General features: G+C 44.3%; 1 protein-coding gene across 2 annotated transcripts in view; it reads left to right on the top strand.

Moving 5' to 3' along the window:
* The window catches only part of LOC142786485 (transcriptional regulator protein Pur-beta-like), a 167,590-nt gene that overhangs the window by 130,807 nt on the left and 11,827 nt on the right, over positions 1-24,956 (top strand). For both annotated transcript variants that reach the window (XM_075884195.1, XM_075884196.1), the window contains 4 exons: positions 6,341-6,443; positions 9,189-9,307; positions 14,842-14,962; positions 23,282-23,388. In XM_075884195.1, coding sequence (XP_075740310.1) covers positions 6,341-6,443; positions 9,189-9,307; positions 14,842-14,962; positions 23,282-23,388 — 450 coding nt within the window. The remainder of the gene's footprint in view (positions 1-6,340; positions 6,444-9,188; positions 9,308-14,841; positions 14,963-23,281; positions 23,389-24,956) is intronic.

Here is a 24,956-nt window from a genome sequence, read left to right as displayed (position 1 = left end):
GCGCCACAGTTAATAAGGGAACAAGAACAAGCATTTGTGATGATTTGGAGCATTGGACGGCCCACTCGCTACGCTATTCGCATCGTGTGACGACTGGTTGTTCTGTCGCTGTTGTAGAATGCTTTATAAGTGATATTAACGCGATTGCTTTCCCGACATCAAGCCTGCCTAAGGCAAGTTTGACAACAAGTCACAAGCACCGGTGTAGCTCAGTGGTAGGATACTGGGCTGGCACCCAGCGGACCTGGGCTAAAGCCCCATTGTGCCATTGGTGCTAGTTTATGCCTGCCTAAGGCAAGTTTGACAAGTTACAAGCACCGGCGTAACTCAGTGGCAGAATATTGGGTTGGCACTCAGCGAAGCCGGGTTCAAGCCCCACTGTGTCATTGGTGCAAGGTTTTCTTTCTACTTTTGCACAATGTGGTTACGGACACTGGCGGTGGCGGCGGACAGCAGCGACTGTGCGTGACCCAAAAAGTGATCTCATAACAGCTTTTGGTGTAAAACCTTCCTCACCTACAGCCGCCAGGCACCAGAAAGATAATGAATATAACTAAAGCACTTTAGTAGTGTATAAATACAATAGTTATGTGCCTAAATATTCCATTTTTCTGGTTGCAATCAGTGTACAAAATAGAACATGTTAACGCCTCTCACAATTGAAAAAAATCTGGTGTGTTCACATTGCTGGTACCATCAGTTATACATCCAGCATTTACTTGTACCTTGTGCATGTAGTCCTAGATGCCGCTTATAATGTTTAAGTAGCCGTTTTATATGCACTTGTATATTTGGATTATTTATCGTGTAGTGCAAATTGCCTATGTACAAAGTGCAGAGTTGACGATACTCTATTTTTTTATTGCTGAATGGTTAAAATGATGAATATTCATAATACTAATTGCACATACCACCCACTTGCTAAGGTACGAGAGGCTGGCAGTATTGTAAATAAAAATAAATAAACAAATGAAGGTAAGAAATCTTGTTCCTGGGGCTGGGGTGGGAACCCTCCCAAGAGCAAGTGCCTTTGCCGCTAGGCCATGCACCCACAGTTAGTTGCCCGATGGGAATTGAACTGACGCACACAAATGTGTTCTGCCGATGATATGAAAGTCAGTTTAAAATCAATCAGTTAGACCTGCTACAAGTGCTTGATTGCAATACGTCGTTTTGATGGACTGAAAGGGATACGACGGAAAATGCATTAGGTCGATATCTGAAATTTAACATTTATGAAAAATTCCCACCTCGAGAAAATTCAATTTCTGTGATAGTGTTACGGTCCTTCCGTTGGGCCAGTCTTGAGGATTCATTAGGAATGCCAGAAAGAGTATGAAATACGCCTTGCTGATTCAACTTGAAAACGGCCTTCCAGAGATTGCTGCTACCTATGATAAAACTGAATGCTTATATTGGGAGGGAGCATTGCACAATGCAAAAGAAAAAAAGAAAGGAGGAAAGAAAACTGGTAGGTTGGGCAGCTCCACGCCCACCTTCGCTTGCTCTTGTAGCCTAGGCCTTAAAGCTTTAGCCCCTTATAACATGACGAACGTGATCACGGAAAAATCGGTCATTTGACTTGTGACGTGTTTCAGATCTTTCCGCAGTCAAATGACGGGAGAATTCATGCTACAAACGAAGATTTCAGCATTAGTCTCAGAGTATCCCGACTGTGATTTGGGCCTCCGTTTCACGAACCGCTCCGCGCTGACCGAAGCTGGGATGCGGAAACGGCTCTCATATTGTGTCCTCGTGCGCAATCCGCAGGCTCAAATCGCAATTTTGTCTGTCGTGTGAATACGGCTTTGGCGGAGGAGCTCCTGAATTTTTGTTATAAGTACATTTAATTTTGATTGTTATATGCAAACTGTTAAGTCCCATGGCAATTGGCTGGTACAGTGCCTGTTAAAAAAAAAGTATGTATGTGAGACTGTTATATGAAAATGCAAGAAAATCAACTACAACTGTGGAAAATAATTGCTAATGGCCGGAAGAGCAGATGAGAGAAAAATACACACAAACTGGCTATTGGAATGTTCATTTGAAAAAAAAAAAAAAAGGGGGGGGGGGTGGAGGAAAAATTCAAAACAAGAGTACATCGCTTTGCAGTGAATACAAACTCACTAATGAACAATCGTAAAACATTGATTATCAAACATTCCTGCTTTAATGTAGAATGCCATCCAAGATATTTGCTTCAGTATACTGTACCAATAATTTGCCCTAGGTGATTTTTATTAATTGAGTTTGGTTTGGTTTTTCGTGTTGCATTGTGGAGTGTGATGTAATGAAACCGAGAATGGCTCATATTTTATAATGTTGTAAAGGCATACATGTAACCTCAATTCTTGTATGAAATCAAAAACGTGGCACAAATTGATAATTGTGCAGGAAATGACAAGGTGTGTGTAATTGCATGCGCTTAAAAAATGTTAGAAGACAGGATTAGGACAGGGAAAGACACATAATCAAAACCAGACAACACAAAGCGATCGTTGACAGTCATTTCATGATGGGTAATTAGTATCGGCGATGATTATTCATAGAGTGCATTGAACGACATCTCCTCGTATACAAGTGATCCTTTAATTTAGTGTTCTTGGTGTTCTTTTGTGTTCTTTTATTTGCTGTATAAAGATGGCAGCACTTTTTCAGTGCATCAAAGCAGCATAATATTTTAATCGTACATACTCTGTGGGATCAAATTTCGGCCATGGTGGCCACATTTTTGATGAAGACAACAATTCTTGAGGCTCATGTAACTTATTTTTAAGTGCACATTAAAGAACCTAAGGTGGTCCAAATATCCAGAGGCCTCCACTACAGTGTCTCTCATATACAGTGTCTTTTTGGGGTATTAAATATTATTATAAACTCTGCTTTTTGCAATATTAAGTGACTATTTTATTGCGAGTGGTTTCATCATTATCATAGTCATGATATATGGGCCCCTTAAGGGTCCCTCGTGGGGCATTACAAGAGGGATGGGGGTGGCACAAGCAGTAAACACGTCACAAGAAAAAAAAAAAAGTTCAAACTTCTGAACAATCATAAAGAGGCATCTTAAAATGTACGCACATAAAACGTACACATAAAAAGAATAAAGCAATGTAGGTTGTGTGTTAATGTTCTCAATGGTAAGTGTGCTGTTAGTTCACCAAAAGTGGGTAATTCGAGATGTAATAATTAGAAAAACTGGATAATTCAGGCGTGTTCTTTTGTCCCAGCAAGAATATCTATTGTTTAGTGGCATCAAGCTTCCGGCTCATTCGGGGATATTTGGCCACAACGTCGTTGATTTCGATGGTCTTTAGGTTGTGACGTGCACAAAGAGTGACAAGTGTGTTACGCAAAGGCTCAAGAACATCTTTCGTGGACAACTGAAACAGTCGCGGGTTTTTAGAAAAGCAAAACTGAACTCCACAATTTTGCCACAATTGCGTTTCTGGCAACCAGAACTTGAGTTGGTTGCAGCAAACTTGTTTCATTTTCAATTTTTCTTGACACACGCGGCTGTGTAGGCACTATCTGTGGTTGTGTCCATGGTGATTAGGGTCAAAGCTGCGACGAGCAGTAGTTTGATTTTTGCCTCGTCCCTTCAGAAGTGCATAGTTGCCATCTGTGATTGAGCATTAGCGAGCCAGGTTTTTTCAACATCAGGTGCAGTGTTCAGCAGTTTCGTTTCAACACTAAACGTAGGGCATGGGTATGCCTTTGTAATTGCGTGGACGCCATGTTCTTGTCTTCAGCGCCCGTGCATTTCATCTGCTATGGATGCAGCTTTCAGTAGCACATGTCAGCATTGGGCAGCGTGCGTGCAATGTTACGAAACTCAAATACGATGTACATTGTTGAAGATGAAGAGCTTTTGCTGCAATCTGCATAGTGGCATAAAATTCGCTTGCTACGTTGGGATGAACTATCGGTTGCCGGCCACTTTTTCGGCAAAAAAATTGTGGTCACATGTGTGGGGTGGAGTTGCTGGCAGGGGTGCGAATGAAGGGATTAGAGCATGTTTCGACTGAAGATGCAGAGGTCTTGAGCCACAGTCACATATTGAATGACGAGAATTGCAGTTCTTACTCTGCTCTCTTCCTATGCAAGTGCCAGATTTATGTATTCATTGTTTTATTGATTGTCTTTCAGATTATTTCAAATTCAGACATTTTTTACAGTCCCATAAAACTTGAATTAATGATCTTTTATTGTATAACTGCATGAGTACTTTCTTGTATGAGTAGCACTATGCAATGATGGTTTCATGTGTGCTAGTCCATTCCTTGATGACGACATTAAAGAAAATATAATTTAAATGCAGTCGTTATGCAGAAATGTCCTTTGAGGCCGCTGGTGTCAAATAGGCGATATGATTAGTGGGTTCGAGGCAGTAATAAAGTAAGTATAATAAAAACGTTAATATAGCCAATTATACAGTAAAAGACCAAGTTTATCAGCCATGTGCTTCACTTAAAGAGGTCATCAACCACATTTGCAATCAATGAGCAAAGGACCTCAGTATCGGAGTTCATTACCTAACAAGTTGATTGCTGAAAAAAAAGTTTCCGCAATCCACCTACATTTACTGAATTTACTGAGATTTGTTGGGCACTCTAATTGCTCTCTTTTTTCAAACATCCCGATGAGCATGCTCGAAGTCAAGGCAGGGAGGGATGCCTGGGGGATACGCAGTTACAATCAGCGTGCATTGTGACCTTGAGCGTGCACGGTGAGACGCGATCGCTCTTTCCCGTTGTTATTTTTGTGCGGGTGTGTGGCTCACTGTTTAATGTTAGCAGACTGTGGAGCATAGTGCCAACAGGTGGTGTCACCCCATGGCACGATGCGCGTCTGATCCAAACTCTGCTTTTGATTTGTCAGGTTTTAGCCAATAACATGCTTTCTGTTGTTTGACATCAAACAGCAGGCGCTGGTAGCTCAAAAGAGGGTAAGCCTCTGTATTAAAAGAAGGTGCCTGATAATATGATGAATTTGCTCTCAGCTTTTTGTGAACTCTCTTTGGCATGCACGGTGGCAAGATTTGGCCGAGATGTTCGTAGCAGTGCTAGCTATCTGCAGGATGTGTTTTCTCACCAAGCCAGGGCTACTTCGTAACTTTTTACTCTGGCAGAGTATTCAGAGGAGCTCTACGTGAACTGTTCACTTAAAATTTTTGTGGACTGTTTATTTTAAATTTTAGTGAACTATTCATTTTGTCTACTCTGTACCGGCCGTAGCTTTACGAGCCATGTGCCCTGTTACCAGTTGTTCTTCCTTGATGTCGTTTTGACGTCCTGAAGCTTCCACAACATTTGACAAATTTAAGTGGCACAGAGGGCATTTCAATACAGTTAACTCAGCCTCCCCTTAGGGAATCTCAGCGGCCTTCTATTAACTCTGATTTTGTGGTTGTGTTAGCTCTCTAATTAGGTTTAATGTGGCCTGCTGCTTAAATCACCTTCACGATTATGTCATGTCTTTCGGCTTTTGCTGTTACTGAACATGCTTTGACAGCATCAGGCCAAAGTGGTCATGTCCACTGGATAGTTTCAGAAGAGCTCTCCTGTTTCCTTAAATTCATTACATGACGTTGAAGCAAACGAGCTGCAAGTGGCAAAGGAGAAATAATGCGTCAGTATTGCTTTCCAAGTAATACAGAAAAAGGACATTTACTTTGGTCTACATTGCCGACACACACAGATGCCCACAACTGATAATGTCACTCTAAGTGAGGCACTTTCTTATATGGGCTGCCATGCAGAGCCTGACTACTTGGAGAGCCGAAAACTGCAAAGTAAACAGCACTAGTCCAGCACCTCGAACAATTTGTTGATGATTAGTCCGTGATAGATTCTTATACAGATGAATATGTTAGTTGATGTGATAATGCGTGTGCCTAGTGTAATCCAGTTCATACAAATACAACTATTAAATATTACTTATTTCAGTTCCGATTTTTTTTTGGGAAATCGCGTAAGGATGTCTGCTTCACTATAATATCTGGTGGTCCCTTCTATTCATTCACAGCTTAAGGAAAAAAAATAAATTTAAGCACTTGTTTCGAGGCACTGTGTAATGTATCATACTTGCACCTCAGTTTCGGGTTCAAACACATGCAGTTGCCAAATCGAAGTTGTCTTAGAAGTTTCAAAACAACTTGGTAGTTGTCAATGTTATGAAAGCATGTATATTTGACTTGAGGACTGAATTGAGTAGTAGGATGCTCTTCTTGTCTCTATGTAAATCTTTCTGATATCTTAAAAATTTATGTTTGAGCTGGCAATAACTTTGTTCATTACTATTTGTCATTAATGGCGCATGTTGTTGAAATGTGTTGCAGGTCGGGGTAGTGGGTAGGAAAAGTCGTCTCCTCCTCGCCATGTCAACAGCGGCTGAGTTCCGGGACCACCTGACATCCTTCAGTGAGCTGTACGCTTCCCTGGGTGAGTCTGGCTCCCCTCTCTATTTTGATTATCTTTGTGTTTCACGAGAATGAAGGTACACCTCCTCGGTATACCAAATTTTCAGATACAACTTAGTAACTAAGAAATGGCCTTGCTACTGTTACCATGTAGTAACGGGCAATTGATATAACGGTGCTTTTTTTTTTCATGAGAGATGGGACTTGATTAGTTTGCACTTTGACAGAGGTGCAGAAGGAAGGCGTGCCGTTGTACTAATGACCGTTGAGTTTCCTAATAATAATGCACTAGAGGGAAATCTGGCATTAGCTGCAACACGTACCACTTCAGCCAGTTCAGAAATGGTGGTATAGATTTGTCAAAGCTTCATTCTTATGGCTCCATTTGGCTTCGTGTGTCTCACAGTTGCTTTGTTGCGAGGCAAAGTTCAGCAAAAGTTGAGCTATCCCACTTCACCACTTTGATTAATGAGAAATAACAGAGAAAGATGCCAAGAGAGGTATAGAGGACGTTATTAGGAGCAGTTGTAATGTAAATGTGAACAAAGAAAAGTGGACGAAAAGATGACTTGCCACCGGCAGGATCTGAACCTGCATCCTTCGAATAATGCGTCTGATGCTCTACCACTGAGCTACGATGGCCGTCATTCCCCCCCTCACCCGTCCAATTTATAGAGTATATGTATACGTGCATTTAAATGTGGGAACATCAGCTAGCACCACCTGTTGCCAAGGCGGTGGTTGTGGAACACTTTCTCTTGCGTGTTTGGCGTGACGTAGTACAGGATCTTAATACGAGATGGCAGCCGACCAATTGTCCCTTGCATACCACCTCAAAGCATTGAGTCTGCCAGAACGAGACACTCGCTATGAATGAAGGAAAGAAGTGTAAACTTAGGGGATTGTTTTTTTGTTAGACAAAATATTATTGAGAACTAAGACAGTGGTGCCAAGAGAACTATAGGAGATGTTATGAGGCGCAATTGTAATGTATACGTTCACTTCTTCCTTCACCACTTTGACCCTTATAAGTCAACTGAGTCGAATCGGCTCACATTCAGTCGTTCTTTTATTCAGAACAACAGCCAAAAGACAACAATAAACAAAGCCACAAGCACACTCGAAGCTGCAAGCATGAAGATTAGGCAAATTTGTGCATTGCTCGTCACTTCTGTGGTGGCTGAATGATTGGTGTGCCAGAGTTCTCTCTAGTATACATTGTAGGAAACGCTATGCTCACGACCTTACTTAAGCTTTAAGAAACGTTTAAAGGGACATTAAAGAGGAAAACAGTTATTCATCTAAAGGACAATTTCACAATCTCGAAAACGCCACTCTTACCGCGGCATGACGCTTGGTAAGCGAGGAAACATGGGAGAAGGAAATGCGGGCGGCGACACCACCTTGAGATTTCGGCACCAAACGCTGTGACGTCATAGACGTTGAAGCCATCTACTGGGTCCTATGTAGCTTCTAATCAATAAAAACAAGGTCCATTGTCATCTCTAGGTGCCGTGGACCTAGCATACAAACTTTCAGAAAATTTTGTTGAGCCAATATTGCAAAAATACAAAAAACACATTCTGAAAATTTTGACAAATGCACAGAGATTTCAGCACAAGATTTAATAAGGAAACTACAACCTTGAATTTCTCCGCTAATAATGATCTTATGATGGTGAAGCATATGGTACTAGAGTTTTGAGAGTGCAGTTTGTCTAGCTAAACCAAGTCGTTTCTTTCTCTCTTTAGTGTGTCTTAAGTGAGAAGTAGAATGTGACCCTCTGGTGTCGTCAATACATGTGCAGCGAAAAATGGAAAAGCATGATAAACATTGTCGTCATCATCCCCCCTAATCATCAGAGCAGCATGTAGTATCATGTGCTATATAGACTAGACATAGGTAAGACTCCTACATAGGTAAAACTGGCAGATGTTTGAGTGTATCAGGGAGCATGAGCAAGAAGGGGAGCAAGATAAGAAGAGTCCAAATTTGCCTAAGCGAGTCAGAAACTGCCCATCAAGTTCTTGTGGACCCCACTTTTCTGACGTGCGGGTTATCATCAGAAATAAAGACAAAACAGCCAGAGAACTGATGAAAGCGTTTGATATCAGTATAAAAAGTGACGTGTGTGTTAGTGACACACCTGCAGTGCTATTTAAATGTGAGGAAATGTTCATTGAGCACGCACTATTGGTCCACTGTCGATGTGAACATGTTCTCTGCACATGCGCTGACAAGGATATATATGTATGCGGATTTCTGCAAATAAATCAGTAATTAGCGGCCCTCTGTACCGTGTCCTCCATAGTGTTTGCATTTCTTTTTCCGTGCCTTAAAATAAAATAGGGTGAAAAGTATGTAAAGCATGTAAATAGATGAGAGAATGCAGCAAATGTGTGTACTGGCGTTATTGTTACCATGCTCTTACTGACAGCACTCAGTTTCAAACGTGCATAGACTATTTGTGTGAGCGCAGTGTACAGTACGTGCGGATTGAAGTGGGACAATTTAGGGCTAAGTAATGCGCATACTTCCGTGTCCACCTTCTTCATTTTGGGTCATGTCGACACAATTTTGACACTAATGCATAGATCAGAGCCAATATTGCCTCTAGAGACTAGATTCGTCGCCATATAATGTGGCTGTTTTGAGAGATACCAGTTGTTGTGCAGAGAGTTTTGTTGTCGCGTTTGAATCTGCGAGCATTGTACATGTCTCAAGTTTCCGATTGGCAAGAGTCATTGCAGCTGTGTTTGTCTTGCAGGTCCCCCCAATCCAGAGAACCTGCCTGAGGATGGCAAGTTGAAAAGTGAGATAATGATTAAGGACAATAGGCGCTACTACCTGGATCTCAAGGAAAACTCCAGGGGGCGATTTCTAAGGGTGAGTTCGGCTGGTGCCACCAGCCAGAAAACCTTTTCTGAGCGTGTGATGGTGCGTTTATACGCATACAATCAATTCGAGGTGTGATGACTGGGCTTGTGTGAATATCTGGCAAATATTATGGTATTCGGATTCACTTTGATTTGAATTTAAGTTTGTAGAAATTTCAAAGTATTCAAAATGAATGAATAAATGCATATTGGTCTGCATGTAGCCCCTGTAAAGGTGGTTTTGCTGCAGTGGAGATATGTTAAGCCATAAAAACACCTGTTGAAGTGAGCATTAGTTTGCATTTATGTTTCTGCAAAAATAGTTTCAATGCAGCATAAGGTTGCTAAGCTGTGAAAACACCTATACGAGGTGAAATCCACACTGTCATGGAGCCCCACTTCAAGTTTAAACGAATATATGACGACCTCAACAATTCATCATTTTTTAAGTTTTGAAGTTTGTTGTGCTGCCTTATAAGCTCGAAGTGTAGCGTTAATGTAAAATGTAACATTTTTTACAGGTTGTCACTTACATTCTACCAAAAGCCAAATCATGCTACAATTTAAAGTAGTTCGCACTTTCCTTGAACCGAAAATATTGCCATTTGCGATGTTATTTACTTGGCAGCTGGACAACCGCCAGCCCAAGGAACAGATGGATGCATGCTGTGCCTGGAAAACAAATTCCAGTTTATTCATTCTGCAACGTGTTTTTCAACGCTGCACAGCTAATCGGAGGGTGGCAGGAAAGAAAACAAAATAACATAGCAAGCATGCCAATCTCATCTGAAGGCCTCAACGTAGAATGTGGCAAGCACCGTGAACGTTACAGCATATGCCTTGTTTCAATTTTAAAATACATTGTGGAGATTAGTTGGGTCATCAGAAATGTGTAGATATTTCTTCATATTATGTGATATATATTGTAGCAAACGGGAAGGGAAGAACTGCACATAAATGTCTGGCTACATCGAAGATATTAAAACAACTGAGCGAGCCAGCACCCGTGGCTGTTGCTCTTGCCCAGAACCCTTCTTCCACCTTTATTTGCAACATTCCCACAGCCAGCAAAGTTGCGTACACTTTGAGCGAGTCTGTCAGCAGGGGTTATCATGCAACAATGGAAGCTGCTGCCTGTAATGTTCAAGCTTGGGGAGGTGGCTGTTCTCACTCAGGTCTCCAGAAGACTTCACAGTAACGTTTTGTGTTACCGTTAGCTTTTGATCCTGTGGCCCGCTTCACTTGCTTCCCTGCTTGGCGCTGCTGGTTCCCATGACACAATGCAAAAACTCGTGCTGGTGGCCTTTGCGCGTAGAAAGAGTCTGACTTTAGCCTGCTCTTGTAGACTCGCAAGGTTTCCTGGTAATCCGCGTGGTGCTCAAGATCTTGTTGGCGTTTCATGTCAAGCTTCTGCAGGTCCTGCTCGAACGTATCCCGCTCGATCACTTTTGGTGCCAGTTAGTCCTGAGTGTGTGCCAGGCTCGCAGGTGCATTCAATCTGCATGAAGACTCCAAGGTCGTTGACGATTCTTCTTCCTTGCTCGACGAGGTCGATGCCGAACCATCCTGGCTTCGTCGCGCGATGACCTCGCCAAGGACGGGAATCTGGTCAGCGTTCGCAGGCAGCAGTTATTCACCCACGTGCTCTGTTGCTGGTAGTGTTCGTCCCGCGCGGCGTTGCGAACTGTAACGTACATTGCGCTGACATTTTTGGGTGCAAGATTCTGAGCCATGGCTGCGTATTAGGAGATATCATCTCCCGGGTCTACCGACGACTTGTCTACCACTGTGTGTCCCACTTTGCCAAAGTCCTCGTTTCCGCCGGTTTCCTGCGTGATGCACGAGGCACAGTGCTAGAGCTGTGCAGTGTAGCAATTGTTGATTCAGCGCATGTCTCTAGTGTTAGGCGCCATCTTCTTGTGGTATTCGGCAGCGTCAAACACGGTCATGGGGTGCATGTACCCTGTTGAGTGCTGCTTGTTGTGGTACAGCTGCTCGCCGTTCCGATGGTCGCCTTGCTTGGGCTTGAAGGAAGACAAACTCTAGATCCTACTGCTAGGATCAGGCTTGAGGAGCATGTATTGTTGAAGTAGAGTTTTGCCTACTGTTGCTTCTGGGACAAGTCTTGGAGGCACACTGTACTGTGGAATGAACCGTGCATGCTCTCGCTCTCTTGGTTTCTGAAATAAGACCGCTTTGGCAAGCTGTAGCTCAGGCTGTGGGAAACCGGGTCCGTAGTCGATGCGAATGGTGCACTTGGGGTTTCCCTTGGCCATCGGCCTCTCTACGGTGTACATTGTGATCGAGTCCTTGCATCGAAACACCATGGGTCACGTGGAAAGTTACAGGTCTTTCACCGTGCACCCGAAACTCGTTGGTGTTGTAGTTGGCGTTGGAGTGGGGAGGTCGGTTGGAGGCGAAGTCTCAGCCTGCTGCAATGTTGATGGGAGAGGAGTTGTGAGGCTGGTTGAAAGCGAAGTTGCGACCCACCGCAACACTGACGTGAGAAGGATTGAGAGACTGGTCAAAAGAAAAGTCGTGGCCAGCTGGAACGCGAAGTGAGGAGAGTCCAGAATTCGGGCGAGGGCTTGGCTGCACGGCGAAGTCTCATTTCAGCGCAGATGACTTTCTTCAAGTGCTTGTCGGTGGTAGCCAGGTCCACTTCCAGCTCCTCAAAGTGAAAGCGGGCTAGGATCTCATTCTCCAGAAAAATTAGCTTGGAGTTCTTCGCCATGATTAGGGCGAGTACCTCCTGGAGCCTCTCAGCAGGGTATCACGCATTGAGATATGTTGCAAGATGGCTGCTCAGACAAAGGGGCGCTTGGTGTGGAGTTGATCGTTGGGTGAGAGTCGACAACCAGACGATCTGGTGGGTTTTAGCACTAGAACAAAGTGTAGAAAATGCCGAGGAGAGAACTGGACCCAGACGTCTGGCTACATCGAAGGTATTTGAACAACTGAACGAGCCAGCGGCGATGGCCGTTGCTTGTGCCCATATTCCTTCTACCTCCTTTATTTGCTACAATATACTATTCGAGTTCGATTCTAAATGATTTGAACCGAATCACCATTTGATTTGAATTTGCTTCAAACCAAACATTCACTATTTGCGCAAGCCTAGTGACGACACTCACACCGCCTATGCCAGTGGCTGGTAATATCGAGAAGCATACCTTCCAACTCTTTCGGTCTGTAGTGAAGACTCTCGAAGTTTTGGCAATTTTTCCAGTTGTACAGGCATGGCCATAAATCTCTCGAAATACACCTGCAGCCCTAATGAGAAAAAAAAAAGTATTGAATTTATAAAGGGCAGTGGTTCAAAATGACAGGCCTTGATCTTGTGTGCTAGGAGCACTTGTTAAAGAGGCCCTGCAACACTTTTCAGAGTTATCGTCGAATGGCTTCATTAAAAGAGCTCATTGCCTCATGAATTGACTGTCGCAAAAATCTTCAGAATACGTCAACTACAAGCACAGTTTGAGGGGTTGGCCGCACGCTTCAAGTGCTTTCTTTCTCCTTTTTGTACCCGCAAGCGCCCTGTAAGCTCCGCGTGGCAAGGACGACAAGGAGTGCGGAAGATGTGATGCCCCTTCATCAGCGTGTTATGGCCATGAGCATTTATTTTTATTTTTCTTCAAAAATGCGTCTTACCTTCAGGTGTGATGACGAGCACGGACGCAGGCACGGGGCGGCATGCAGCGGCAGCCACTGTAACTATGCCGCAATCAGCCAATGGCTGCACACTTTGACCATGGCGTGGGGATTTGGGTTTGCAGCATCATTTGTAGAGAGAAGAGGGAGCAATTTCGGGCTGGCTTTGAGAATTAGTTGACAGTTAGGTGCCACATGCTGCGTTGTAATATTTGGCTTGCATGTATATCTGGAGTGTGGATTACAGATTGATCGACAGTGTTTTTTGTCCATGCTAAAAAGTGTTGCAAGGCGCCTTTAACGTGCATAGTATTTACGATAGCTGAGAAAGAGCACTCTTATGGTTTGAGCAGGAAGCAGCTAACATGACTAAGTTTGAAAGGTCTTAAAGCAGGTGCATGATCGAGGGCAGGCTTTCATGGAGCTTGTACTATTGGCATCAGTAAAAAAAAAGACAATAGGGCAAAATTTTAGCAGAAATTTGTTATTTCACTGCATAACCTTCTCCCAATGCCCCATCTCCCTGCCAACGATGCATTGCCGCAGGCCCGTGTGAAAGAGAGAGAGAGAATAAACTTTTATTTTGAGCAAGCGCACTGTCCGCCCAACGTGGGCAGCCTCCTTATTCCAGGTAGTGGTGAGCCTTCGCCATCTCCCGCACTTTTCGAGCCAGACTTCGCTGATCCTTCAGGCCTGGGTCCCATGACTTGGCCTCCCACTGCTCTTTGGTCAGTGCACTGGTTCCAGGGTTTTGTCTGCATCCCCACACCATATGGAATAGGGTGTCCGGAATGTCGAAGGACTTGCAGATGTATGAGTATTCTACTGCTGAGACGCGGTGCAGTAGTGTACCATGAATGCAGGTGTTCGTTTGCGGCTGGCTGGCTGAGGGTTACTGCCTCTGCCCTAGTCAGGCTGGAGTGAGCTGGCAAATAAATTCTTCTGGCTAGCCTGTAATGCTGCAGTATTTAGCTGTTCGTTTTGAGAGTTCAGGAGGAGTTTGATTTGAGCTATGGCTTCTTCTATGTCCCGAAAATGTTTCCCACGCTGTGTACTCTTATACAAGGAATGAGGTAGAGGCGAGAGGGCAAATGAGTATGATGGATGAGTGAGGCGAAAAGGCTGCACACGCTTTCACCTTTGATGAGCGAGTTGGATGTTCCCGATTGGTGCTGTCACTTTTGTTTTGGTGCGCTAATAGTGTTGCATGGCATTATATAAAATGGAAGTTAGAACTGGACAGCACTCACTTATTTTCTTACCTCTCCTGTGTGCTTTTTGTAAATCTCTCGGATTGAGAATAGGAGCCTCTTGTTCTAAACTCTCTCTATGCCGAAAACTTTTTATTAAGCCAATATTTCTCGTTATCATGATCACGATTCATTATGGAGACCACACTCGACCTTGTTTTCAGGTAGACCAGAAATGTTAGTTCAAGCAGTCTTGAGTTTTCAACTCTAAATGCATATCTTGAAATGCATGGTTGCATTTTTTTTCTAAAAAATTGCAAACGAGAGGTGTCGTCTACCTGGGTCTATCTCGGTTGCGTTCAACTGCCGTTGAAAGTTTTGAAGAATGCACGAAACACCTTTTAGGAGAGTATAATATGCCAGTATTTTTCTAATGCCGTCATCCTCCTTTAGAATGCATTTTGCAGTATTTTTTTTTCATACCGTAGGTGATATCACTTTCTCAATATCACAAATAATGCTTGTTTAGCCAATCTATTGTCTGTAATAATTATGTCATCAATGATTCCTGTCCTGCTTACCTTGTCGTATTTTTTTTTTGTCATGTACATGCCTGTTGTTGTTCCCTATGCAGTTACGACTGAGATGTCGTCCAACAGTCTTTGGAAATGAACTTGACAAAAAAAAAAAAAAATCTCCGCAGGTGTCCCAGACGATAGCACGAGGTGGTCCTAGGTCCCAAATCGCCATCCCTGCACAGGGTATGATCGAGTTCCGCGACGCGCTCACGGACTTACTAGAAGAGTTTGGCACGGACGACGGAGGTGAGTTTCCCGCGTTTGTATTCACACGCTTGTCGTAGTGATCTGTGTGTCGGCCGCGTCTTTAGATCCACTCGATCAATTGCACCTCGTAAGTGTGGTCTCGCCTTTACTGCGTTGAACCGAGCCTGCGCACCTGGCAGTCATGTACAGCCGCAGTGAAGAAAACTCACAGGAAAACTGATGCAAAGATGAAAAACCACCAAGAGCATCAACAATTACTGCACTTCAATAAGCAGAGCTCCCTGTCCCTTAACCTCAAGTATGCACGACCAACTAGCCCAGTCAGCTTCTTTGTCATAATGATGTTATAAATTTTAGCGACTTGCGACATTATGATGCTGTCACACGGTGGCATAATTTTGACGTGACGGTGATTTTTCGCATCTCTTGTCTTGACACTGACGACACCTGCTGAAGCGAAATGCCAGTCAGTTTTTACATTTGATGAGGCATCTAAGAGTTTCGTCTTGAAAGAGATGAGCCAATTCCACGCAGTGAAAGCCGTCGATACAGGGACGTGCTCTCATGCCAAGCCAACTCTTCGCGGGGAAGGAATTTCTTGGGTGTACGAGAAGTAGTGCTCGTGTTCGGAAAGAGCAACGAGCACGCAAACCCCCGTTCTTATACCCACAGCTGATTACCTCGTGTCTACCACACGCCTTTTCCTGACGCCTAGCACAGCCTCACTTTTGTCACCACATCTCCAGCCCCCTAAAAATAGTCTAGCCCACTTATAACAATCCCATTTTTAACAATATATGCTGGTTATAACCAAGAAAAGTCGCTACAGCATCGGCATTTCTATATTTTCTGTGGTAATGTAACCCAATTACAGCAATGCCCGCACGCCACGCTATCAGTTATAACAATGAATTATGCCTGTTGGGTGTCCATTCTGAGAGATCATGGAACGTGAAATCCTCGAAAGGAAAGAATAAAACAAGGAATTTGAGCTGCTGAACACATTACCACAACTCCTATGTACCCCAGCATCCCTACGGATTATTGTTATGCTTCACTGAGCAGCGTTATGACATTGAAGCAAAGCTGGCTTATAAAAATTGATACGGCGCTGTTAAATTACTTTCAGGCGTGAAATTCGTGTAAAAAATTGACACTTTGCAGTCTCAGAGTCCGAAACTTCAGGCCTTGTCACACAGTGGCTCTCTGGGGCTTTTGGCGATCTCACGGAAGCGTCCAAATTTTCAAGCTTGTCAAAAAAATCAGCAGCTTTCTTATCCTTATCGTGATGTGTGTCGGTATAGGAGGCCTGTTAGAAAAGTATCCAACCTCTGGTGGAAGAAAAAAAAAACTGGCATAATTGGAGCGTTGGAAACCTAATCCCCTTCAAAGTAGTGCCCTTGGCACTCCACACACTTCTCCCAGTGGTGCTGCCATTGTTGTAAGCATTCTGAGAAGATCACTTTCGGAGTGGAGTTTAGCTCAGCAGTCGTTGCAGCCATAATGTCCTCCCTTGTCCAAAAGCACTCTCTTTTCAATGTCCTCTTGAGTTTGGAAATCAGCCAGAAGTCGCAGGGGCCATATCAGGAGAGTAAGGAGCCTGTTGAACTACAGGAGTCATCATGGATGGACCAATTTCCCGTTGACCACAACTAAGGTCTCTTGCACCGCACAGTATCACATAGGCGGTAGAGGGCATCCCTGTAGTGCTCTTTGGTGATTGTTTGACCCTGTGGTGCGTACTCGTGGTGCACTACACAGTCGGAGTCAAAGAAAGCACTCGGCATCACTTTGACGTTGCTGCGCACTTGGCGGGCATTTATTTTTTATGACGTGAAATGCTTCCACTGTGACGGCTGGGATTTGGTTTCCGGGTCGTACCCGCACACACAAGACTCGTCGTCAGTAATAATGGTGTTAGTGAAGGTAAGGTCACTGATTGTGAAGTTGAACATGTCCTGTGAGACTGCATTTGCTCTACCTTGAGCAGTTTTGGCACGAATTTCGCCGCAACACTCTTCATGGCCGAATCTTCACTCATAATGGAATTTGCAGAGAAAGTGCTGATGTCCACCTTTTCCGCAATTTCCCGGATAGTCACACAACGGTCCCGCATCACCACAGCGTTTACTTCGGCAGTGACCTGGTCATTTTGGTATTTTGATGGCTTACCGGAGCGTGGCATCACTCTCCATCGATGTGCGACCATTTTTAAACTGGTTGTACCACTCCTTAACCTGTGTGAAACTCATAGCGACGTCACCGAAAGCCGTCTTGTTCTTTTGAGTGGTTTCCACTCGGCTCTCCCTTAGTTTCTGGCGAAATTCGATGCAGTAGCACTGCTCCAGTCAGTCCGTCATATTTCTTGCAATGGAAAACCGGCCAAAGCACTGTGCACTACCTCACTCAAACGCTGCACCCCAGAAACTGACGCTATTGGCACGTGGGAAAAAATTCACGCGTGCGCACGAAAGTAAAAAAAAAAAAAAGTTGAATACTTTTCTAACAGACCTCGTATATATCCAGTTTGATATAGTTTTCTGAGAGCAGCCAGCTTTCCCTACTTTTTGCTTTTTTTGTGCAACCCTTATAGCAATTAAAGGTTATAACGATAACATTTTCATGGCATGGAGGCAATTACGCCATTTAGAAGCGTACCTGATGTGGAATTTCAGCGGCAGAGTTGGAACAGTCAATGGATTCTGTGAGCGAGCGCTCGACCCTGGCGCAGAGCAATGCCTCCAAATCCTTGCCTCCATAGCAAGCATGGGAGCAAGGAAAAAGTGGAAGTGGTCGAGTCGCTCAGAATATTTTGCATCTAGTAATTCTATTCCTCTGTTGAATTCTGTCAAATTCCTTCTCGTACGTGACAGTTTTGGTGTCACTGTCATTATCTGATGAATCACTTGTTCTCTGGAGTTCTCAGAGTCGGAATGGTTGCTATAGAGCAGTGAAAGCAATGCTGTACGATTTGCCAATTTTCCCATGCTGGCCACCATCGTTTGAACACTCGACTCCCTCCCTCGCTTTGCCACTGGAGTACACTTGCTCCAAAAGAAGCAGAAAAGCTTGCTCCTCCGACTCTGCCATTCAAATTCAACTTGAGAACCGTAACACGACTACCCTGGCTGGACTTAACTGTAATACGACTACCCTGGCTGGACTTATGTCGTCGAGCCCAGCCCTCGATTTGTTTCAGTGTTAGGAGGTTACCGTGAGACCAGAGTGGATAATTTGCGTTCACCTTCCGAAATGTGCGCTTCAGAGAATGCACAGGTGTTTTCGGGCCGTCGCTGCTTTGAAACATGAATAAAGAACAGGAGTGTTCTTTGCCGCTCTGGCTCGGTAGTTACGGTGCTCGGCTGGTGAACCATAAAACACGGGTTTCATTTCAGTGGAGGTGAAATGCTGGAGGCCCACATATTGCATGATGTTGAAATGTTAAAGAACCTCAGGCGGTTGAAATAACCAAGGACCCTTTACCAGATGCATGCCTCATAATTGTGTCATGGCTTAGACACGTAAAACTGGAGAGGTTACTATAAAGTAAAGCTGACCACTGTCAATATAACCGATAGGGCAAACCAGTGGTTCGTGGTACTTAAAATATAAGTGCGTGACTTTAACAGAGACGGAGGATGACAAAAACAAATGCGTGCTACCAGCTGGAGGTATATTCAGAAAGCACTGACCTATATATGTAAACAGGTGAATGTTCCGCAATAACATCCAGCGAAAATACAAATGCTGTGAAATAAAAAATAAGTGCCGCACCTTGCCAAAGCCTTTCCAAGAACCCGAGCTCCTTATCAACAGGCGAGGTGGTTATTTTTCTATTTCTCCTCACTTGTATGTTTATTGCTACGTTCTGTCATTATATGTTACTACAGAACATATTTATCTTTCAATACATGTGTCAATGCATTCAGAGTAAGGTTTCAGTTGGTAGTATGCGCTCGTACTTTCCTTACTAAATCCCTGTTAAAGTCACGCGCTCGTACTTCAAGTATCAGGCTAACCACTGCTTTGATTTTGCTTGAATTTCGCAGCATGGTTACCCTGATAATTTTTTTGTGATGCTTAACGCTGCTGCTTGCCGGCTTGTGTAAGAAAAAAATATGTGAAAAATGCTTTGTCAGAGATTTTTTTTTCACAACTGATGCATGGAACATGGCAGCTGGAATGTCATATGATTACTTTCCAAATCTCCGTTGCTGTAGTAACCGAGATTCTGTTAATGGTGAATATATAACGAAGTCTCTACTGCCAGGATAGTACAGTTCCTGTTAATAAAGTTTTGGTAACGAGACTGCAGTGGAATATCTTTTACTAGGATAATGAAGATTCTGCAAATGCAGATTTCAGTAGAGGAATCTGTTGCCGGAGCAGTAAGCTGGGCTAGCCTTACTGTTACATCATTCACATTGCTTTCTGTAGGGTGTAATCTGTGCAGCAAAAGGGGTACAACAAACTACATATTGACACAATGTGACTTAAAGTTACGCGCGCTAGCTGATACTTGTGCCCTCCAGATGTTTTGCGACACACGAGCCTGCGGGGCACAGCTGTGCGCGACCCGTGTTGGAAAAAAGAAGAACGTGGAGGAAGAGGCAGAAGTGAATGCTCGAGACAACCAAAAGATTTCGTTCCAGCTGTGTTATTATTCTCGGGCTCAAGTTCACCCTGCCCACGTTAGCTTATTAAAAGTGTTCATTGAACCGTGCGTTACAAATCTCGTGGAAGTGCTGGGTGCGAAGCCAAGCCCTTCTCGTGTGACTGAGCACAGTCCGGAACCACAGCGATTTGGACCCAACGAGCTGACGCCTGTTCATCAGCGCTGCAGTCGACGCCTATGTGGTGAGAGTCCTGAATTTTCACCTTTATCGACTTCCCTTGGAACCTCAACGGCTGTGACCGGGTACGCAACCGACATGACAGCTCAGGTCACTCCAGCCAACATTGTAGTGAACCAGCCAATGCTACCAAAGCCTCTCCACGGCGAAAGCTACGAGGACGCAGAGGACTGGCTTGAACACTTTGAACGTGTCGCAAAGGCTAACGGATATGGGGAAGAGCGCAAACGTGGAAGTGTTTGCTTCGCGCTGGAAGATAGCGCACGATCACGGTACAAAAACCACGAAGCTACCTTCCGGTCGTGAGATGGCTTTTGACGGGAGCTGCTCGCTGCTTTCCTGAACACAGACCGCAAAGAGAGAGCTGAAGCTGCGCTCCAGACAAAAACTCAGCGAAAGAATGAAACTGTCGCCATGTATGCGGAACACATGTCTGGCCTATTCTGCCGAGCGGATTCAAATATGAGCGAAGACAGGAAGCTGCGTCATCTGATGCGAGGCGTTAAGCAAGAACTCTTTGCCGGACTAATTTGAAGCCCGCCGCACACCGTCGCCGAGTTTCGTTCCGAGGCGACTACAATGGAAAGAACGCTACAACAGCGAGCAAGGTTATACAACCGGGATGTGATTATCACTTCCTTGGACATGTTGCCACCAGTCTTCAATAACGGCATGGAAGCACTACGCGAGCCGGTGTGGTCTGTTTTGTGAGAAGAGCTCCAGAAGCAGCGCCTTGACCAGAACACTCCAATGATTTCGTCTCTAGCCGATGTGATCCGTGAGGAGCTCAGGCAGGTGGTACGTGAACCTTCAAGCAACGCACAGCCAGAGCCGCCACTACAACAGAAGACGAGAATGATGTATGTCGATGTGCTACTATGAGGACCTCCAGGATGTGTGGACGTCGTGGCGGCTACACCTATGCAGTACCGGATGCCGCCGAGCGCCCTGCAGCCAACACCAGAGGAGAGACTAAGGAAGAGCGATGTCTGGCGCACTCCTGACAGGATACCGCTTTGTTACCACTGTGGGGAGGCTGGTCATCTCTACCGAACGTGCCTCTACCGCCAGGCAGAACTACGTGGTTTTCCTGTCGATGCACCTCGACCACGAAATGGTGAACGTCCATTCGAAATTGAAAAATACCTGTCAGGTCGTCAATGTTCAAGTGGCTTTCAACAACACCAACCTTGTGCAACAACAACGGGGAGGTATAGGTCGCCTAGCCCCCGACCTCCAGCAAGATCCCCAAGGTCTCGTTCCACAAGCCTGCGTCGGGAAAACTAGAGTCAGCAACCTGTCGAGGCAAGGCCGCTGTCGACACTAATGCAAAAAAACCTCCATTGCTGACTCTGAACGACGACTGACTCAGAAACCGGTGCTTCAATAGTGACGTTGCTTCCGATTTGCATGTGTTCGTTGACGGCTACAAAGTCATCGGACTGCTAGATATAGGCGCAGATTATTCAGTGATGAATAATGAACTTTCTAAAATACTGAAGAAAGTGCTGACTTCTCGGACTGAACCACAAGTTCGCACAGCAGGAGGGCACCTCGTCGACCCTACTGGAATATGCACAGCAAGAATCGGAATACGTGGTTTCGCGTATGTCGCCAGTTTTATTGTGCTGCTGGAATGCTCAAGAGACTTGATTATCGGCATGGATTTATTGCGAGCTAATGGCACTGTAATTAACTTGCGAGAATCTTCAGTCTCATTCTCGACTAGGCACGCGATTGCTACATTTGAAACGAAAGAAAACGTATATGACCTTTGTATTGTAGATGATAGCGTCATGGTGCTACCAAAATCGAGCATATCTGCCAGCATATCTCGTGCTGGTGACAAGAATGCACGCCTGTGAGGCACACGTGCTGACAAGTTTACGCTTGTGTTTTGCAGAATGCGGTATCACCTTGTGTCCCAAGTTGTCTGCTTTTGTTTTAAACTTCAATTTAGGACACATACTCTCTTTAGCCGTATGCGTCTTTTGTCAAAGGTGTCTGTATATATTTCTGCACTATACTGTAGGTAATGCTTTGAAAATAAGCTTTCATTTCAAAACTATTTCTTTTTTGGCATCTTTACAGCAGTGTGACCTTACTTACTGTTCATGGCTTGTGAATTATTATGGCATGCAGGCCATTCAATAGCATAGCCGGAAATTTTTGAAGGGGGCAGTTAAACTATACTTTACGTAGGTTTACGTGTGCATTTGTGTTTGTACATGAACAGTAGAATTCCACTAAAACGAATGCCGTTTGATTGAAATTTCTGCTACAACAAAAAATTCACGATTCCCCGTCAGCCGTCCATAGGAGTCAATGCGTAAATATTGTCGCCACAACAAACACTTTTTCTTCTAACGAAATTTTATGATATGATTCCAGGCTCAGATACTTGTTGCTGTGCTGTAAACCCAATCTTTAACATTTAGATGCATTTTCAGAGCCTGAAAATGCGTCAACGAAGTCTGAAACACACATTGGCACCACCAGAAGCCACCGCTATACTGCCGTCATTCAGCAAGCATGAGCGCCGCCATTGCTCGATAGCGATGGCAATGAGACTGCCTTGCTTTTGTTTTGCCACTGGCTTGCTTTTGAGCCGCAGACGATCCAGAGCTGAAGATCAATCGCTCAGTGCATGGTTTCCTTCTCGTAGCTCTTGGAGGAAGGAATAAACTGTTGCAGCTGCTGGGTGCAACCGCAGCACGATGCCTTTTCCAATTCCAATGCTTATCATTATGTTCGGGCTTGGCCAGTGTGGTAACTAATCAGAGTGGCTGTTTGCCCGTATTATCAACAAAATCAGCTAGCCGCGAGTGATGGATGATAAGGATGGCATAGAATAATGCAAAAGTCGCCGCTCCACGATACCCTGCCTCCATCTCGGCGTTGTCAGATACTTTTGACGACAGACAGCTGCTGGTGTTAAGGTGTTAATGCAACTATTCGGTTCGTTCACAAAAGCAGTTTTAGGCGTTGTTTCAGCATGCTTTTCACCATGGCCTCACTATGCATGGGTGAAAATCATGTCGTGACACTGCTGGGAAAGAATAGAAAGCAGCGGACATTTTTTTGAATTTTGAGAATAAACATTCCTTTGTTTCGCTAGCTCAGATCAGCTATATTTTTTTCGGTTTCACAACAATGAAATTTTCGCTTCAATGAAATTTTTTTCGTGCCCTGTCAGTTTCGTTGTAGCGGGGTTCGACTGTATATGCACATACAAAAAAAAAATATGATTGCGGGAGGCAGTGTCGAGTCCCTCTCTCTGCTACGCCAGTGACACGATTGTTACATCTCCGAGCCGCAGACGATCTATTTTGACTATTTGCGTCAAAGATGGGTGGCGCCCAGAAATGCTTGATTCTTATTTGTCCCCGTTTTGCGATCTGTGTTTGCACACGAGTAAGGACTCGACCATAGGTCATCTACATGTGCTGCTGCACTATCAAAGCCAGTAGTGATCTGGGTTTCTGTTGTTTATTCTCTCTCGCAGCTTTCAAAGGGGAACTACCTGAAGGGCGCCACATGCGTGTAGAAAACAAGACGTTTTATTTCGACATTGGGCAGAATACCCGAGGCATCTACATGCGTATCTCAGAGGTGAGTGGCTTGCCAAGGGGTTTCTCAAAGACACCACTTTTGTGTGTGCAACATTCCATGCTACTGGCTCTCCTGCCGGCTTAAAGGGATGTTTAAGTAGTTTTTCAATTTGGTAAAACTTTGTGATTGCCAAGGACCGACGTTATTGTCAACTGTTTCCTAATTTTTTCAGTGGTTGTTGCCGCAGGAGGCTTAGAATACACAAAAGAAACGTTTATCTTACTTCGCTACGCCAGCGCTCCGAAAGTGTTGAAGTGGCAACGAACCATGGCATCTTTGGCAGCTGCAGCAGAGTTGCGCTGCGCTGCGGCGAAAGGTTGCCACCACTGACTGATCTGACTTGTGACAGCGCTATTTATCTACCTGAGGTTCAACTAAGTTAGGGACGATAAAAGTTCCGCAGCTGGGTTACAACATCTGTCATAATGACAAACAGCTGCGTCCTGTATCTTTAACGGTGCACGCTTTAACGGTGCAGTTGTTGCAGATGACGCGCCATACAAAAGATGACATCAGCACATTTGCTCAGCATCTCAAAAAGCTCTGGGCTGCAGTGGCTACTTTTTTTTGCAAAAAAAAAAAAAAAATGTGTCCACTTTTTTTGAGGACTGTCACAGCAGTTTTTGATTGCAGCATAGGTCAAACAGTGATTAGCTTGTTCAAGGTATTTTTATAGAAAAGTGTAGTTTGCTTTAATGAATGCACACATTGTCAGATTCATGGTGCAAAGGGGCCCTTGCCTGTCAAATCAGTTCTGGTGACACTTAAGCTCTTGGTCTCTTCTAGCGCATTGTACTACGGGGTACAGTACTCGGGGCAGCTCGCATTCGTACATAGACAAAGAAAAAAAAAGCGGACAAGAAATGAAGACAAACTGCTTTTTTACTTTTACTTTGGCTGAGGTGGGGGCTAAACACGCCTGTCGACTGGCAGCAGTTACTGATTGGAACTTATCTGAATGCTGCAATCTTGCACCTCATATACTCTAACATAAGCAAGACAGATTAATGCCAGGACTGTGATTTTAGATCCACTCAAGAGCACATAATGTTATGCGAAGAGGCACATACAAAAGGTGATAGTACAGTTTGTTTACTGAAGAGAATGTGGGCACATCACCCTGAAACAGTGGCACAAAACGATCATCCAAATCGTCATCTTTTTCATCTTACACTCAGACCTCAATATAACGAACCTGGATATAATGACATACCTGTTGTAACGAAGTAAATAAAAATGGTCTTGCAATAAATACAGTGTTAGGAATAAACCTTTATAACGAGTATTCGGATATAGCAAAGTTATTTTCATGGAAGATGCAACTTTGTTATAATAAGGTTTAAGAGTATTTGTTCTTTGATGGCTTTTTTTAGCATTGTTCCCGGCGATAAGAGGACCATTGCAGAACTTGTAAAATCGGGGTCAGACACACCAGCGTAGAGGTCTCGCATCTGTTGACAATATGGAAATGTCAAGGGATAACAAATAGCGATGGGAATGCAGCCTCTAGCAATCACTGGTGTGTGTGCTTGGAAAATGCATTGTGAAGCTCTGCCCTTGAAGATCAA

This window comes from Rhipicephalus microplus, unplaced genomic scaffold (genome assembly GCF_043290135.1).
Source record: "Rhipicephalus microplus isolate Deutch F79 unplaced genomic scaffold, USDA_Rmic scaffold_24, whole genome shotgun sequence".
Taxonomy (NCBI): Eukaryota; Metazoa; Arthropoda; class Arachnida; order Ixodida; family Ixodidae; genus Rhipicephalus; species Rhipicephalus microplus.
The sequence above is the reverse complement of the archived record's forward strand: the minus strand, read 5'-3'. Positions and strand labels throughout refer to the sequence as shown.